Source organism: Xenopus tropicalis, chromosome 3 (genome assembly GCF_000004195.4).
Source record: "Xenopus tropicalis strain Nigerian chromosome 3, UCB_Xtro_10.0, whole genome shotgun sequence".
Classification (NCBI taxonomy): Eukaryota; Metazoa; Chordata; class Amphibia; order Anura; family Pipidae; genus Xenopus; species Xenopus tropicalis.
In genome coordinates this window covers 4,684,678-4,701,965 of record NC_030679.2, presented here as the reverse complement: position 1 = coordinate 4,701,965, position 17,288 = coordinate 4,684,678, and the positions used below count along the sequence as shown (strand labels likewise).

At 51.8% G+C, this 17,288-nt stretch overlaps 1 protein-coding gene across 6 annotated transcripts in view; it reads right to left on the bottom strand.

Annotated features, from left to right (window-relative positions):
• The window catches only part of scube1 (signal peptide, CUB domain, EGF-like 1), a 147,579-nt gene that overhangs the window by 22,530 nt on the left and 107,761 nt on the right, over positions 1-17,288 (bottom strand). For all 6 annotated transcript variants that reach the window (XM_031898495.1, XM_031898496.1, XM_031898498.1 and 3 more), the window contains one exon: positions 9,397-9,519. In XM_031898495.1, the coding sequence (XP_031754355.1) occupies positions 9,397-9,519 (123 nt within the window). The remainder of the gene's footprint in view (positions 1-9,396; positions 9,520-17,288) is intronic.

The window sequence follows — 17,288 nt, the reverse complement described above, 5'->3', positions numbered from 1 at the left end:
CAGGCAGAACAGAAAGGGACAGGCAGACACAGAAAGGGACAGGCAGATACAGAAAGGGACAGGCAGACACAGAAAGGGACAGGCAGATACAGAAAGGGACAGGCAGAACAGAAAGGACAGGCAGATACAGAAAGGGACAGGCAGATACAGAAAGGGACAGGCAGACACAGAAAGGGACAGGCAGATACAGAAAGGGGACAGGCAGTACACAGAAAGGGACAGGCAGATACAGAAAGCGGACAGGCAGATACAGAAAGGGACAGGCAGACACAGAAAGGGACAGGCAGATACAGAAAGGGACAGGCAAGACACAGAAAGGGACAGGCAGATACAGAAAGGGACAGGCAGATACAGAAAGGGACAGGCAGACACAGAAAGGGACAGGCAGATACAGAAAGGGACAGGCAGATACAGAAAGGGACAGGCAGATACAGAAAGGGACAGGCAGATACAGAAAGGGACAGGTAGATACAGAAAGGGACAGGCAGATACAGAAAAGGGACAGGCAGGACAGGAGAAAGGGACAGGCAGATACAGAAAGGGACAGGCAGATAAGAAAGGGACAGGCAGATACAGAAAGGGACAGGTAGATACAGAAAGGGACAGGCAGATACAGAAAGGGACAGGCAGATACAGAAAGGGACAGGCAGATACAGAAAGGGACAGGCAGACAGAGAAAGGGACAGGCAGATACAGAAAGGGACAGGCAGACACAGAAAGGGACAGGCAGATACAGAAAGGGACAGGCAGACAGAGAAAGGGACAGGCAGATACAGAAAGGGACAGGCAGATACAGAAAGGGACAGGCACACACAGAAAGGGACAGGCACACACAGCTTTCAGTAGTCAGTGTAAGTTTAAAACCAATAAAACACTATGATATACTGGGGATTTGCTAAGAATGACAATGTTTTCATTAGGCAAAGAAAAATAAGACATTTTTGGGTAAAGTTCCCCTTTAAATATATACGATATTCCTCCATATTCACTTCACTTGCTGGCAAAGTGGGCATTTTATATCCCAAATCCCTGCCAGCGCTCCCTTAGCTGATCCTCCTCCCCCAACTGTGCCCCTGCACCCCCAAGGGTGGTTGCTAGGGTCCAAGTTACCTTAGCAACCAGGGAGTGGTGTGAATGAGAGACAGGAATATGAATGGGAGGGGCTGAATAGAAGGGAGCCGGGCCAAGCTTCAGGCTAGCCTAGTTGGTAGCCAAGGAGGGGGCGGGGCCAAGCTTCAGGCTAGCCGAGTTGGTAGCCAAGGAGGGGGCGGGGCCAAGCTTCAGGCTAGCCGAGTTGGTAGCCAAGGACGGGGCCGGGCCAAGCTTCAGGCTAGCCGGGTTGGTAGCCAAGGAGGGGGCGGGGCCAAGCTTCAGGCTAGCCGAGTTGGTAGCCAAGGACGGGGCCGGGCCAAGCTTCAGGCTAGCCGGGTTGGTAGCCAAGGAGGGGGCGGGGCCAAGCTTCAGGCTAGCCGGGTTGGTAGCCAAGGAGGGGGCGGGGCCAAGCTTCAGGCTAGCCGAGTTGGTAGCCAAGGACGGGGCCGGGCCAAGCTTCAGGCTAGCCGGGTTGGTAGCCAAGGAGGGGGCGGGGCCAAGCTTCAGGCTAGCCGGGTTGGTAGCCAAGGAGGGGGCGGGGCCAAGCTTCAGGCTAGCCGAGTTGGTAGCCAAGGAGGGGACCAGGCCAAGCTTAGGGCTAGCCGGGTTGGTAGAGAAGGAGGGGGCCGGGCCAAGCTTCGGGCTAGCCGGGTTGGTAGCCAAGGAGGGGGCCGGGCCAAGCTTCAGGCTAGCCGGGTTGGTAGCCAAGGGGGGGCCGGTCCAAGCTTCGGGCTAGCCAAGTTGATATCCAAGGAGGGGGCCGGGCCAAGCTTCAGGCTAGCCTAGTTGGTTGCCAAGGAGGTGGTGGGGCCAAGCTTCAGGCTAGCCGAGTTGGTAGCCAAGGAGGGGGCCGGGCCAAGCTTCAGGCTAGCCGGGTTGGTAGCCAAGGAGGGGGCCGGGCCAAGCTTTGGGCTAGCTGGGTTGGTAGCCAAGGAGGGGGCCAGGCCAAGCTTTAGGCTAGCCGAGTTGGTAGCCAAGGAGGGGGCCGGGCCAAGCTTTAGGCTAGCTGGCTACTAGGCCGGTGCTGGATGTGCCGGGGGCTGAGAATTGGAAGAATAGAGGCAGCAGATGAGGCCACAAAGTGAACCTTTAATAGGCAATTTGGGCTCATTTAGTGGCGCAGAGCTGCCCGTCCCCCATTATCATTATAAACTGAGCCACAGGCGGGGGGGGGGGGGGGGGCAGATAAAACCTCATTTCTACACTCCCCCCCCGGCCGCTTTGATATTTAGCAGCTGAGCGCTGGCACTGAGCTGGGAAGTCTAACTGCCAACCCGCACCCTCCAGGCTCTGGCACCCACCCCACTGGGCTTGTCGGGTCCCACCCAACCCCTCCTTTATATTTCCCATAAGCCCCTATATAAAGGGGAATGTTGGGGGGATACACCTAATGTGGGGGGCACAGTACATTTCCCATAAGCCCCTATATAAAGGGGAATGTTGGGGGGGATACACCTAATGTGGGGGACACAGTACATTTCCCATAAGCCCCTATATAAAGGGGAATGTTGGGGGGATACACCTAATGTGGGGGGCACAGTGCATTTCCCATAAGCCCCTATATAAGGGGAATGTTGGGGGGATACACCTAATGTGGGGGGCACAGTACATTTCCCATAAGCCCCTATATAAAGGGGAATGTTGGGGGGATACACCTAATGTGGGGGGCACAGTGCATTTCCCATAAGCCCCTATATAAAGGGGAATGTTGGGGGGATACACCTAATGTGGGGGGCGCAGTACATTTCCCATAAGCCCCTATATAAAGGGGAATGTTGGGGGGATACACCTAATGTGGGGGACACAGTACATTTCCCATAAGTCCCTATATAAAGGGGAATGTTGGGGGGATACACCTAATGTGGGGGGCACAGTACATTTCCCATAAGCCCCTATATAAAGGGGAATGTTGGGGGGATACACCTAATGTGGGGGGCACAGTACATTTCCCATAAGCCCCTATATAAAGGGGAATGTTGGGGGGATACACCTAATGTGGGGGGCACAGTACATTTCCCATAAGCCCCTATATAAAGGGGAATGTTGGGGGGATACACCTAATGTGGGGGGCACAGTACATTTCCCATAAGCCCCTATATAAAGGGCCTTATTAAGTTTGCTGCTCGCCCAGCGCAGAGCCGGCTCCTAATCACAAAGTAAAGGAACAGAGCGGTTTATTTGGCTGGAGGGGAATATGGTTTTTATTACGGGGATTAGTTGATTTTATAGGAGCAGACAGGCCAGAAGGAACAAGGATCCGGCCAATAGGCACAATCAGGATACAGGGAACTGGCACTTAACCCCTGGCAGACCGGAATGACCTATGCGGAACCGCACTGTTCCAGTTAATTGGGGTAAATGTTATTTATGGGGGGGGGGGTTTATGCCAATGAAACAAAGAACATAGAAACCTAAGGATCCTGTTCAACCCAAACGCTTAACGTTTAGTCATAGAATGGGCAATTCTAAGCAACTTTTCAATTGGTCTTCATTATTTATAGTTTATAATAATGATTTGTCTTTTTCTTCTCTTTCCAGGTTTCAAATGGGGGTCGCTGACCCCGGCAGCCAAACAACAATCCCTCTGTAACGCTACATTTTTTATTGTAACTTTGTATTACTTTTCTTTCTGTTTAGTTCCTTTCCTATAAAGATACCAGTCTCTCATTTAATCCACTAGCTGGTCGCTAAGGTAAGTTGGACCCTAGCAACAGGATAGCTGCTGAAATTCCAAACGGGAGAGCTGCTGAAAAAGTGAAATAATTAAAAACCTACAGATAATAAAAAAAATGAAGACCAATTGCAAACTGCCTCAGAATATGACTCTCTACATCCTACTAAAAGTTAACTCAAAGATGACCAACCCCTTTAAAGGCAATTAGCAGCTTCCAATCAGCGAGGGCTTAGAATGGGATTTGATGGGAAAGGAGATTAATAAAAAGTTGTTCCAACTTGCTGGCCAATTAGGTGCTTATTTTGGCCCATATCTGGCCGAACAAATGGATGTGGCTGTATGCCCTTTTTAAAGATGGCCGTACTGGGGGTGACTACCTACAGAGGCAGCAGCTTATTGGCCTATATATGTGTCCATCCAATGGGAAGACCCAATCGATATCTTGTCAAAAGTTGTCCAGGGCAGTTTGGAGAATCCTATTGGATAAGGAGCACATTGGTGATCTGATTGGGTCCAATGGGTCTCTGTAGGCCCCTCTGAATCAGATCAGCCTGATCTGGCACAACACAAGTGGCCAAATTAGCCTTGAGTTGGCAGCTTATTGGCCCATATATGTGTCCCCCCCTATGGGGCTACCCAACCAATATCGTCCAGGGCAGTTTGGAGAATCCCACCTTGGGTTGGCAGCTTATTGGCCCATATATGTGTCCCCCCCATGGGGCTACCCGACCGATATCGTCCAGGGCAGTTTGGAGAATCCCACTGGATAAGAAGCCCTGGATCGGCAGCTTATTGGCCCATATATGTGTCCCCCCCATGGGGCTACCCGACCGATATCGTCCAGGGCAGTTTGTAGAATCCCACTGGATAAGAAGCCCTGGATCGGCAGCTTATTGGCCCATATATGTGTCCCCCCCATGGGGCTACCCGACCGTTATCGTCCAGGGCAGGAAAATCTCATCAGATAAGGAGCACATTGGTGATCTAATTGGGTTCAAAGGATCTCAGTAGCCCCCCCTGTATCAGATTGGCCTGATCTGGCACAACACGACTGGCCAAATTGGCAGCTTATTGGCCCATATATGTGTCCCCCCCAATGGGACTACCCGACCGATATCTTGTCAGGAGTTGTCCAGGGCAGTTAGGAGGATCTGACCGGATAAGGAGCACATTGGTGATCTAATTGGGTTCAAAGGATCTCAGTAGGCCCCCCTGTATCAGATTGGCCTGATCTGGCACAACACGACTGGCCAAATTGGCAGCTTATTGGCCCATATATGTGTCCACCCTAATGGAACTGCCCGATCGATATCTTGTCAGGAGTTGTCCAGGGCAGTTAGGAGAATCCCACCGGATAAGGAGCACATTGGTGATCTGACTGGGTCCATTGGCTCTCAGTAGGTCCCTCTGTATCCGATCGGCCTGATCCGGCACAACACGAGTGGCCAAATTGGCCTTGGATCTGCAGCTTACTGGCCCCAGTATGGGGCCCTCCCTTTGAGCAGATCTGGCCCACACATGCCCAGCTTTAGCCCCGAACCCCGTACGTAAAATCTCCGTAGCATTCGGCTGCCCAATCCTTACTTTATAAATATATTATTTATGGGGTAAAGAGACAATGTCAAGTGCAAGGGCTGGCGCGGTTCCGGCGCTGCTATTGAGCCTATATATATATAAATAGCGGCCAACAGAACCGCGTCTGCAGCCCTGAGCTCCTGTCTATTAGCCCAGGACCAACCTGACCTCAGTCCCTTTCATATTTAATGAGCGAGGGCTGTTTTTACTCAAAGGCTTCATTAAACGCTCCGCGCCGAGAGTTCCTTTTCCTGCCGTACAGACGATAAGCGTCTCCCCTGGACTCCACCGGCCTTAAATTAGAATTTATGTTCTTGGAAGAGCAGGGCCCTCGCCCATAAAAGCCTGACAATGTTGTTCTGATTAAAGCACTCTGGGGCTCATTAAGGGAACATTCGGGCCCAGTAAGTAACCAGAGGCAATAAAATAAAAGCGCTTAGTATTGCAACACCTCATTTAGCAGCCATAACGTTTGTGCCCGGGGGGGCGCCCCATACGCACATTAAGGCTCCCACTAAATACACAAATATTGGCAAATGGAGCCGTTCTGTTCCGGAGCTACGAGCGCCGGCGGATCCTGTTGGGCTGGGCAGCGCCGAGACCCCAAGGTTATATAATGGGGGTTATAGGTTGTTCTGTATAATCTCTTGCAAAATACATTGGAATTGGGCCAATGGTGGGATGTTGCTGGGAAGTGAGGGGCTCTGTGAGGCAGCAGGGGTCAGACTGGGCCGGCAATAAATCCAGTGGGTCCTGGTCCTTATGGGCCCCAGTCCTGCTCCTCCTATTTACTCTCTGACCCAGGTGCTACTCCCCAGTTCCCGACTGGGGGGAGGAGGGTCTGTGATTGGGATGGGGAGCCCCTGAGGGGACAGCCCTGGACAGGGTCAGACTATGCCACCCCATGGGCCCCCCGCTGCCAGCCCAACCCTCCTCCCCAGAGCGCACCAGGGGAGGGAGAACAGCAGCCATCAGGAGCTCTGGGGATCAGCTCCCTATCCCATTCCCATCAGCCCCTGCCCCAGTGAGCTTACAATCTAAGGTCCCTATCCCATTCCCATCAGCCCCTGCCCCAGTGAGCTTACAATCTAAGGTCCCTATCCCATTCCCATCAGTCCCTGCCCCAGTGAGCTTACTATCTAAGGTCCCTATCCCATTCCCATCAGTCCCTGCCCCAGTGAGCTTACTATCTAAGGTCCCTATCCCATTCCCATCAGTCCCTGCCCCAGTGAGCTTACAATCTAAGGTCCCTACCACATTCCCATCAGTCCCTGCCCCAGTGAGCTTACAATCTAAGGTCCCTACCACATTCCCATCAGTCCCTGCCCCAGTGAGCTTACAATCTAAGGTCCCTATCCCATTCCCATCAGTCCCTGCCCCAGTGAGCTTACAATCTAAGGTCCCTATCCCATTCCATCAGTCCCTGCCCCAGTGAGCTTACAATCTAAGGTCCCTATCCCATTCCCATCAGCCCCTGCCCCAGTGAGCTTACTATCTAAGGTCCCTATCCCATTCCCATCAGTCCCCTGCCCCAGTGAGCTTACAATCTAAGGTCCCTACCACATTCCCATCAGTCCCTGCCCCGGTGAGCTTACTATCTAAGGTCCCTATCCCATTCCCATCAGTCCCTGCCCCAGTGAGCTTACAATCTAAGGTCCCTACCACATTCCATCAGTCCCTGCCCCAGTGAGCTTACAATCTAAGGTCCCTACCACATTCCCATCAGCCCCTGCCCCAGTGAGCTTACAATCTAAGGTCCCTATCACATTCCCATCAGTCCCTGCCCCGGTGAGCTTACTATCTAAGGTCCCTATCCCATTCCCATCAGTCCCTGCCCCAGTGAGCTTACAATCTAAGGTCCCTACCACATTCCCATCAGTCCCTGCCCCAGTGAGCTTACAATCTAAGGTCCCTACCACATTCCCATCAGCCCCTGCCCCAGTGAGCTTACAATCTAAGGTCCCTATCACATTCCCATCAGTCCCTGCCCCAGTGAGCTTACAATCTAAGGTCCCTATCACATTCCCATCAGTCCCTGCCCCAGTGAGCTTACAATCTAAGGTCCCTATCCCATTCCCATCAGTCCCTGCCCCAGTGAGCTTACAATCTAAGGTCCCTATCACATTCCCATCAGACCATAGAATTACAAGGCACTAAGGCTACTGGATCTGGGACTGGCCTGTTTTTGCACATAAGGAATTATGTCTGTTTGGCCCAGAGGGACACAAACCAATCAAACCTGGAGGGGCTGATAAACCAAGGGAACAAGTAATCCCCCCTGCGGTTCCCTAATCCCTTTATTTTATTAGGAATATAGCCGGAGCTTATAATAACTTGGAAGCAGTTTCCCTGCCCCCATCCAACAGGCGCACATACCTGGGCCGGGGGCCTTGGCTCAGGTGCAAAATAAAGCTCCACTTTGGCTGCTGCATAATGGCACAGTGCTGGCAGCGAGGCGCGCCGTGGTTATGAAGAGGTTAATGTTGAACCTATTCTGCCCCCCCCCCCCGGGTATTTAGTTACATATACGCAGCCGGCTGGGGATAGGGTTCCAAATAGGCCCAATAAATAGTGAGTGTTTGTGGCACCTTACAGCAGCCCCTCTGGCATTTGCCAGAACCCACACATTGCCAGTCTGGGCCTTTCCAGAACCCACACATTGCCAGTCCGGGCCTTTCCAGGACCCACAGATTGCCAGTCCGGGCCTTTCCAGGACCCACACATTGCCAGTCCGGGCCTTTCCAGAACCCACAGATTGTCAGTCCGGGCCTTTCCAGGACCCACAGATTGCCAGTCCGGGCCTTTCCAGGACCCACAGATTGCCAGTCCGGGGCCTTTCCAGGACCCACACATTGCCAGTCCGGGCCTTTCCAGAACCCACAGATGCCAGTCCGGGCCTTCCAGGACCCACAGATTGCCAGTCCGGGCCTTTCCAGGACCCACAGATTGCCAGTCCGGGCCTTTCCAGGACCCACAGATTGCCAGTCCGGGCCTTTCCAGGACCCACAGATTGCCAGTCCGGGCCTTTCCAGGACCCACAGATTGCCAGTCCGGGCCTTTCCAGGACCCACAGATTGCCAGTCCGGGCCTTTCCAGGACCCACAGATTGCCAGTCCGGGCCTTTCCAGGACCCACAGATTGCCAGTCCGGGCCTTTCCAGGACCCACAGATTGCCAGTCCGGGCCTTTCCAGAACCCACACATTGCCAGTCCGGGCCTTTCCAGGACCCACACATTGCCAGTCCGGGCCTTTCCAGGACCCACACATTGCCAGTCCGGGCCTTTCCAGGACCCACACATTGCCAGTCCGGGCCTTTCCAGGATCCACACATTGCCAGTCCGGGCCTTTCCAGGACCCACAGATTACCAGTCCGGGCCTTTTCCAGGACCCACAGATTGCCAGTCCGGGCCTTTCCAGAACCCACAGAATTGCCAGTCCGGGCCTTTCCAGGACCCACAGATTGCCAGTCCGGGCCTTTCCAGGACCCACAGATTGCCAATCCAGGCCTTTCCAGGACCCACAGATTGCCAGTCCGGGCCTTTCCAGAACCCACAGATTGCCAGTCCGGGCCTTTCCAGGACCCACAGATTGCCAGTCCGGGCCTTTCCAGGACCCACAGATTGCCAATCCAGGCCTTTCCAGGACCCACAGATTGCCAGACCAGGCCTTTCCAGGACCCACAGATTGCCAGTCCGGGCCTTTCCAGAACCCACAGATTGCCAGTCCGGGCCTTTCCAGGACCCACAGATTGCCAGTCCGGGCCTTTCCAGGACCCACAGATTGCCAATCCGGGCCTTTCCAGGACCCACACATTGCCAGTCCGGGCCTTTCCAGGACCCACAGATTGCCAGTCCGGGCCTTTCCAGAACCCACATATTGCCAGTCCGAGCCTTTCACGGACCCACAGATTGCCTGTCTGGGCCTTTCCAGAACCCACAGATTGCCAGTTCGGGCCTTGCCAGAAGCCTCAGCTCATTGGCTAACAGAGTGTGTTGCATACAAACGGCAGCGCCGTTGTTAACACCCGTGATTTTCAATATGGCCGAGGCTCTTACCTTGGCAGCTGCGCTCGTCTGTCAGTAGCTTGTACCCTCTCTGGCAGCTGCATTCGAAACTCCCCACCGTGTTCCGGCAGAAATGGTCACAGCCGCCGTTGTTCACCAAACACTCGTCGATATCTGGGGACACGGGAAGAAATAAGGACACCGTTAACCTCCTATCAGCAAAAGATGCAGTTATTCTACTTTTGTTTTGCTTTCCCATTCACGACCTCCCCTGTAAATAGATCAGTTAGTTTAAACTGAGATAATGAGCTCTGTATAAACAACCCCCTCCCTACACCCCTTTGTTTTGGCTTTACAGAGGTTTATCTGTGCACTGGTCCCCCTATAGAGGGATTCTCCCAGAAAGGTAACTGCAAAGGCACATTCACTGTATCTAGTAGCACAGGGCACCGCTGGCACCGCTGCAGTCTGCGGGAAATGCTTCCGATGAAGCAAACGACATGGCAGCTGTCACACACAAGGTAAGTCGGTGTAAGGGAAAGTAAACAGATAATATACTCTTTGGACATATCTCCTCTGCCGGGGACAGGGGGTAGCAGGGGTCAAAAAGCCTACACATTACCCGCCGCATATGGAAAAGGAAGACAAATATTAACATTTAGAAAAGTAAAAGCAACAGGGAGATGAAATGTGTCAGAAATCAACGCTCCGTTGGGCTCTGTTGGTACCACATCGAGCCGTTGATATAAATGGCAACAAATCTCTAACCTGTCTATTGTTCCTTCTTTCCCTGCCTCGAATCCCCCCACGGGGAGGTACTTTGGAACACTCCGGCCCACCATTTAGAATAACAGCAGTTTCTTGGCCGGCTAATTGATGTGCAATTCTTTAAAATGAAAGCCAGCTGACAGGGTAACTTGCTGACCCGGCACACAGGGGGTTAACATTTCCTATTTCACTTTTTTTTGAAAATCACTATTTTTGAATCTTATTCTAAGCTTTTTTAAACCCTAATAGTCGCCTGCAAGCCCCCAATGCTAACCCGCCTCCTGTATTATAGGGTTAATGCGCAGTTACCCGCCTCCTGTATTATAGGGTTAATGCGCAGTTACCCGCCTCCTGTATTATAGGGTTAATGCACAGTTACCCTCCCCCTGTATTATAGGGTTAATGCACAGTTACCCCCCCTCCTGTATTATAGGGTTAATGCACAGTTACCCTCCCCCTGTATTATAGGGTTAATGCACAGTTACCCTCCCCTGTATTATAGGGTTAATGCACAGTTACCCTCCCCTGTATTATAGGGTTAATGCACAGTTACCCCCCCCTCCTGTATTATAGGGTTAATGCAGTTACCCCCCCTCCTGTATTATAGGGTTAATGCACAGTTACCTCCCCCTCCTGTATTATAGGGTTAATGCACAGTTACCCCCCCTCCTGTATTATAGGGTTAATGCAGTTACCCCCCCTCCTGTATTATAGGGTTAATGCACAGTTACCCTCCCCTGTATTATAGGGTTAATGCACAGTTACCCTCCCCCTGTATTATAGGGTTAATGCACAGTTACCCTCCCCCTGTATTATAGGGTTAATGCACAGTTACCCTCCCCCTGTATTATAGGGTTAATGCACAGTTACCCTCCCCCTGTATTATAGGGTTAATGCACAGTTACCCTCCCCCTGTATTATAGGGTTAATGCACAGTTACCCTCCCCCTGTATTATAGGGTTAATGCACAGTTACCCTCCCCCTGTATTATAGGGTTAATGCACAGTTACCCTCCCCCTGTATTGATATTGGTTTTTTTTCAATTACCTTTTTGTTCACCGGTTTTGCAGTGAAATTTCAGCAGCTATATGGTTGCTAGGGTCCAACTTACCATAGCAACCAGGCAGGGGTGTGAAAGAGGGACTGGTATATGAATAGGGGAGGGGCTGAATAGAAACATAAGGAATAAAAAGTAACAATAACAATAAAACTGGAGCCTCACAGAGCAATAGAGTTTGGCTGCCGGGGTCAGTGACCCCCATTTGAAAGAAGAAGGCAAATAATTAAAAAAACGGTAACAAATAAATAACGAAGACCAACTGAAAAGTTGCTTAGATTTGGCCATTCTATAACCTACTAAAGATGAACCTCCCCCTTTAAAATGAAAGAAAGCTGCAGTGTTTTCCCAATGGGGCTGTCAAAGGGTTAATCCAGCCCATGAAATGATTCATTGCCGCCAGTAAGTTCATCCAGCAGGTTAAAGGCAGAGCGAAGACTAAACCGAAGACTAAACCGGTGTCAAAGTGGCCGCGCTTCCCACCAATAAAAGGGAAGGGGGGGATACAGAGGATTACATGTCATCGCTTTACAAACATGTATATAATAAGTGTATTATCCTGCACGGTGGGGCTGGGGGCACAGTAACTCACATGTTCCCTCTAAACACTGGGGGCTGACAGCTCTTTACACGACACTGGGCCCATTAAGCAACGAGGGGGGGTTATAGGCGGGTACCCCAGCGAGGCACTATGGATAGGCGGGTACCCCAGCTGGGCACTATGGATAGGCGGGTACCCCAGCTGGGCACTATGGATAGGCGGGTACCCCAGCTGGGCACTATGGATAGGCGGGTACCCCAGCTGGGCACTATGGATAGGCGGGTACCCCAGCTGGGCACTATGGATAGGCGGGTACCCCAGCTGGGCACTATGGATTGGCGGGTACCCCAGCTGGGCATTATGGATAGGTGGGTACCCCAGCTGGGCACTATGGATAGGCGGGTACCCCAGCTGGGCACTATGGATAGGCGGGTACCCCAGCTGGGCACTATGGATAGGCGGGTACCCCAGCTGGGCACTATGGATAGGCAGGTACCCCAGCTGGGCACTATGGATAGGTGGCTACCCCAGCTGGGCATTATGGATAGGTGGGTACCCCAGCTGGGCATTATGGATAGGCGGGTACCCCAGCTGGGCACTATGGATAGGCGGGTACCCCAGCTGGGCACTATGGATAGGTGGCTACCCCAGCTGGGCACTATGGATGGGCGGGTACCCCAGCTGGGCACTATGGATGGGCAGGTACCCCAGCTGGGCACTATGGATGGGCGGGTACCCCAGCTGGGCACTATGGATAGGCGGGTACCCCAGCTGGGCACTATGGATAGGTGGCTACCCCAGCTGGGCATTATGGATAGGCAGGTACCCCAGTTGGGCACTATGGATGGGCGGGTACCCCAGCTGGGCACTATGGATGGGTGGGTACCCCAGCCGGGCATTATGGATGGGCAGGTACCACAGCTGGGCACTATGGATTGGCGGGTACCCCAGCTGGCACTATGGATAGGTGGGTACCCCAGCTGGGCACTATGGATAGGTGGGTACCCCAGCTGGGCACTATGGATGGGTGGGTACCCCAGCCGGGCATTATGGATGGGCAGGTACCACAGCTGGGCACTATGGATTGGCGGGTACCCCAGCTGGGCACTATGGATTGGCGGGTACCCCAGCTGGGCACTATGGATTGGCGGGTACCCCAGCTGGGCACTATGGATTGGCGGGTACCCCAGCTGGGCACAGAATGGGGTATATATGAGCTGTTTAATAAACCCCGCCTACTCAAAGGGGTGGTAAACTTTTAGTATAATATAGAATGGCAAATGTATGGGGGTGCCCATACATGGGGCAGATAAGCTGAAGGCCCTGAATCTGCAGCTGAAATCTGCCCCCTATGGCCTCTGACTCTTTGCAACTTTCAAATGGGGGTCACTGACCCCGGCAGCCAAACCCTATTGCTCTGTGAGGCTCCAGTTTTATTCTTATTGTTACTTTTTAGAACTTCTTTTTCTATTCAGCCCCTCCCCTATTCATATTCCTGTCTCTCATCCAATCAACTCCCCAATCGCTAAGGTAATTTGGACCCTAGCAACCAGAAGAACTAAAAAACTCCAACTGCAAATTGTCTCAGAATATCACTCTCTACATCCCACTAAAAGTTAACTCAAAGGTGAACCACCCCTTTTAGCCCAGTGGGTTAACCCCTTGCCCATCACGTGACCCCCCATTCGAGCCATTCGGGAATGAATCCCACACATACATGTTATATTTCTCTCCTGAATCTGAAGGTAGAAGGGGCGGCTCTGTATCCGCGGCCGGGCCGGAGTTTGCCGGTGGGTAACCATGGCAGTGAGACAGCCGGCCCGAGACATGTTTGCCCAACGTAAGCCCTGGATATCACCCCTCTGGGCAAACAGTGACAGAATATTAACAAGGATTTCACATGGAGCAGGAAGGGAAAGTGGCCTCTTCCCGGCTATGGGAGATACTTCTACTTCTATATCCGGATATTTATGCACAGGAGAAACAGTAGAAAGCTGGAGCCGGGGGTGAGCACAGTACCACAAATGGGCCGCGACCAGCTGATAGGGCCAGCTCGTAGCCACCCACCTCACCCAAAGGGCTCGTAGCCACCCAAAGGGCTCATAGCCACCCACCTCACCCAGAGGGCTCGTAGCCACCCAAAGGGCTCATAGCCACCCACCTCACCCAATGGGCTCGTAGCCACCCAAAGGGCTCATAGCCACCCACCTCACCCAAAGGGCTCGTAGCCCCCCACCTCACCCAAAGGGCTCAAAGCCACCCACCTCACCCAAAGGGCTCATAGCCCCCCACCTCACCCAAAGGGCTCGTAGCCACCCAAAGGGCTCATAGCCACCCACCTCACCCAAAGGGCTCGTAGCCACCCAAAGGGCTCGTAGCCACCCACCTCACCCAAAGGGCTCAAAGCCACCCACCTCACCCAAAGGGCTCATAGCCCCCCACCTCACCCAAAGGGCTCGTAGCCACCCAAAGGGCTCATAGCCACCCACCTCACCCAAAGGGCTCGTAGCCACCCAAAGGGCTCGTAGTCACCAACCTCACCCAAAAGGCTCATAGCCACCAACCTCACCCAAGGGGCTCATAGCCACCAACCTCACCCAAAAGGCTCATAGCCACCCACCTCACCCAAAGGGCCTGCTCTTTACTCCTGGCTTGGGCAGTGTATTCTCCCAGCGCTCCATGTGCCAGTGGCTCTAACAGGTCTTTTCTTTAAAGGGGAAGTTTACCTTCAAATTAACTTTTAGTATATTATAGAATGAGCAAGTCTTGGCAAATTTTTTAACTGGTCTTTAATTTTTATAGGTTTTTTTGAGGGCTGCATGGAATCCAGGATTCAGTTTGGGATTTGGCCGAATCCATGGAAGCTTAACATTTTTCAGTGCCACCAAAGCGGGCAGTTCTCTTTAACCCTTCCTATTTCAGATTCGCTTTGGTATTGAGCCGAATCTTTCGCAAAGGATTTGAGGTTCGGCCGGATTGCAAAACAGTGGATTCGGTGCATCCCTAGTTCTTTAATTATTTAAACTCTTATAATGCTTTCCTGTTTTTAAATGGGGGTCACTGACCCCGGGAAACCAAAAACCTTTTGCTCTGCGAGGCTCCAGTTTAATTGTATTTTATATTTATTTTGCTATATTTTATTCCTTATTTTCTATACAGGCCTCTCCTATTCATATTCTAATCGCTCACTCGCACAACTGCTTGGTTGCTGGGGTTATTTGGAACCTAGCAACCAGATAATCGTATACAGGACTATTAAAGTAGAGCAAAAAGACTGCACTGCTTATTCTGTGTCCCTTTAGAACTCTGTATATCAGACTAAAGGTTAATTTAAGGGTGACCAACCCTTTTAAGTGTCAAACAGCTCTTCCTACTCTGCGGGGCAGCAAAATATTCTGGGTTGTATTCAGGACTACTTTGCGTCCAATAAAAAGAGCTGTTTCAATCTGCCTACTTTACACATGTGTAAAAACCCAGGTAATTGGCTTTAAAAGGGTTGTTCACCTCCAATCTCCAAATCTTATTAAACCCCCAATAGCGCTCTCAGCGTGTCAGAAACTCCATTTTCCATCAAAATCAGTCCTCCTGTCTCTCTGATCAGTTTTCTGAAGGGATGGGAGGGGCCTGTTTTGAACCTGACACACTGAGAACTTCCTGTATGCTGACATCATCACTCCCAGGCTTTGCCCTTACTTCTCTCCTATTGGACCAATTTATTGGTTGCTTATACACTCTAACCAGTTGCATAAACTGAAAGGTCATTGGTTAATTTCTCCCTCACAATGGCATAGGCAAACAGACATTCTGTTATGTTATACCTGCTGCAGTCTGTCACAGGCACTGGAAGCAGTGTCAGACTGACAGGAGACACAGCCAATAGGAGTCAAGTTTGCTGCCAGTACTATGCGTGACATCATATAAGGAAGTAAAGAAGCAACTGTAGTGTTTATAGGGGTCACCGACCCCCCCCCCCCCAGCACAGGGTCTGTGCAGAAATGACAGCAGTAGGGTTGCCAACTTTTCTGGAAAAAAATATCAGCCTTCCCATATTTTTAGCTATTTTCCCTATTAATAACATTAACATTAAGAGGTGAAATTCCAAATTTTCAGTCAGCATTTCGGCTCTTCTAGCGATGTGCCCCCCTCTCCTCCCTCAGAGGCAAAAAAAGCTAAGCGCGAGGGGGGGGGGGGGGGCATCATCTTGGCACCCTCAGGCATCTAGGGCCCCTGAGGGATGATCCTGAGGTGAATATCTCTCCAGCTGCACTGTGTATATGGCAAAGACTGTTCGGACTGGGGGGTGCAGGGCCCACCGGGGCTCCCACTCCACCACCCCAGGGGCCATGCAGGTGCCCCCGCCGGCCACGTCCCCTAACCCCCCCCGCAGGGACCCCCTAACCCCCCGCAGGGTCCCCCACCCTACGTCCTCCCCTAAGAAGTGGCAGCAGGACCGGGGGGGGGCGCTTTCACTACCACATGGGTTTCCCCTCAATGTGACATTTCTTCAGACTTGGCTGGAGCATCTCCAAGTCTGAAGAACAGCTGTCCATGATATTGGGGAGCCACACTGATCCCACCCTGCCTGATTGACCCCCTATATCCCCTCCTGCCTGATTGGGGTGCAGAGGAGGAGAAGGCAGAGGAACGGTCTGGCAGGGGGAGGGCTGGCAAGGGTCAGGTCTGGGCCACCGGGGCCCCCCGGGATTTTTCCCGGTGTCCCGGTGGCCTAGTCCTACCTTGGTTCCATTAATGTGAAGGGTTAAATTTATGAATGTTGTACAAAGGTGACGACCATACGGGGACACATTGGGCAGCACAAAGCGCAAACAACGCATTTTCAGCAAAGCGACTGGATGGCACTAGTACAATCTGGCAGCAGAAATATAAACGAAACTAGAATTGTCGTTCCCCCATTATGAGTCATTTTTTTTATTTTTATATACAGTTCCTGCTCTGCAAAATTGCCCCATTTTGGTCTGTCTGTGTTTGTACAGTCACTACGTGTGAAATTAGGCTGCCGGGTATGTGTGCGGCTCGCAGCCCTAATTACCGACGTGTGAATACCCCATTCAGCCGCAGTAGCAACAGTGACAAACAGGTCACAATCCCCGCGTCAATAAATCTCGGATGCAGCCTACCTGGAGCCCCGCGGGGATCACCAACAGGCCAGACGTTTCCTGCTTTTCTCCCCGATTTGTTGCTAAATAAAGTCACGCGGAGGCAAAGGGGGGACCGGCAAGTCACGGTTCTTAATCACCAGACTTGTAATGTGGAAAGGGCCAAAAATAAACATATTTTTCATCTAGAAAGTATTTGGTAGAATGACTTTTTTGTTTTTAAATCAGTCCCAATCAGACTGCTGGCAAGTCACAGCATTTCTATGAAGGCCAGAAAAAAATATTCTGTATTTGATTAGTTTTAACATTAAAGGGGATGTTCACCTTTGAGTTAACTTTCAGTATAATGTAGAGAGTCATATTCTGAGACAGTTTGCAGTTGGTCTTCATTTTTTATTACTTTTTTAGTTATTGCACTTTTTGTTCAGCAGCTCTCCAGTTTGGAGCTTCAGCAGCTATC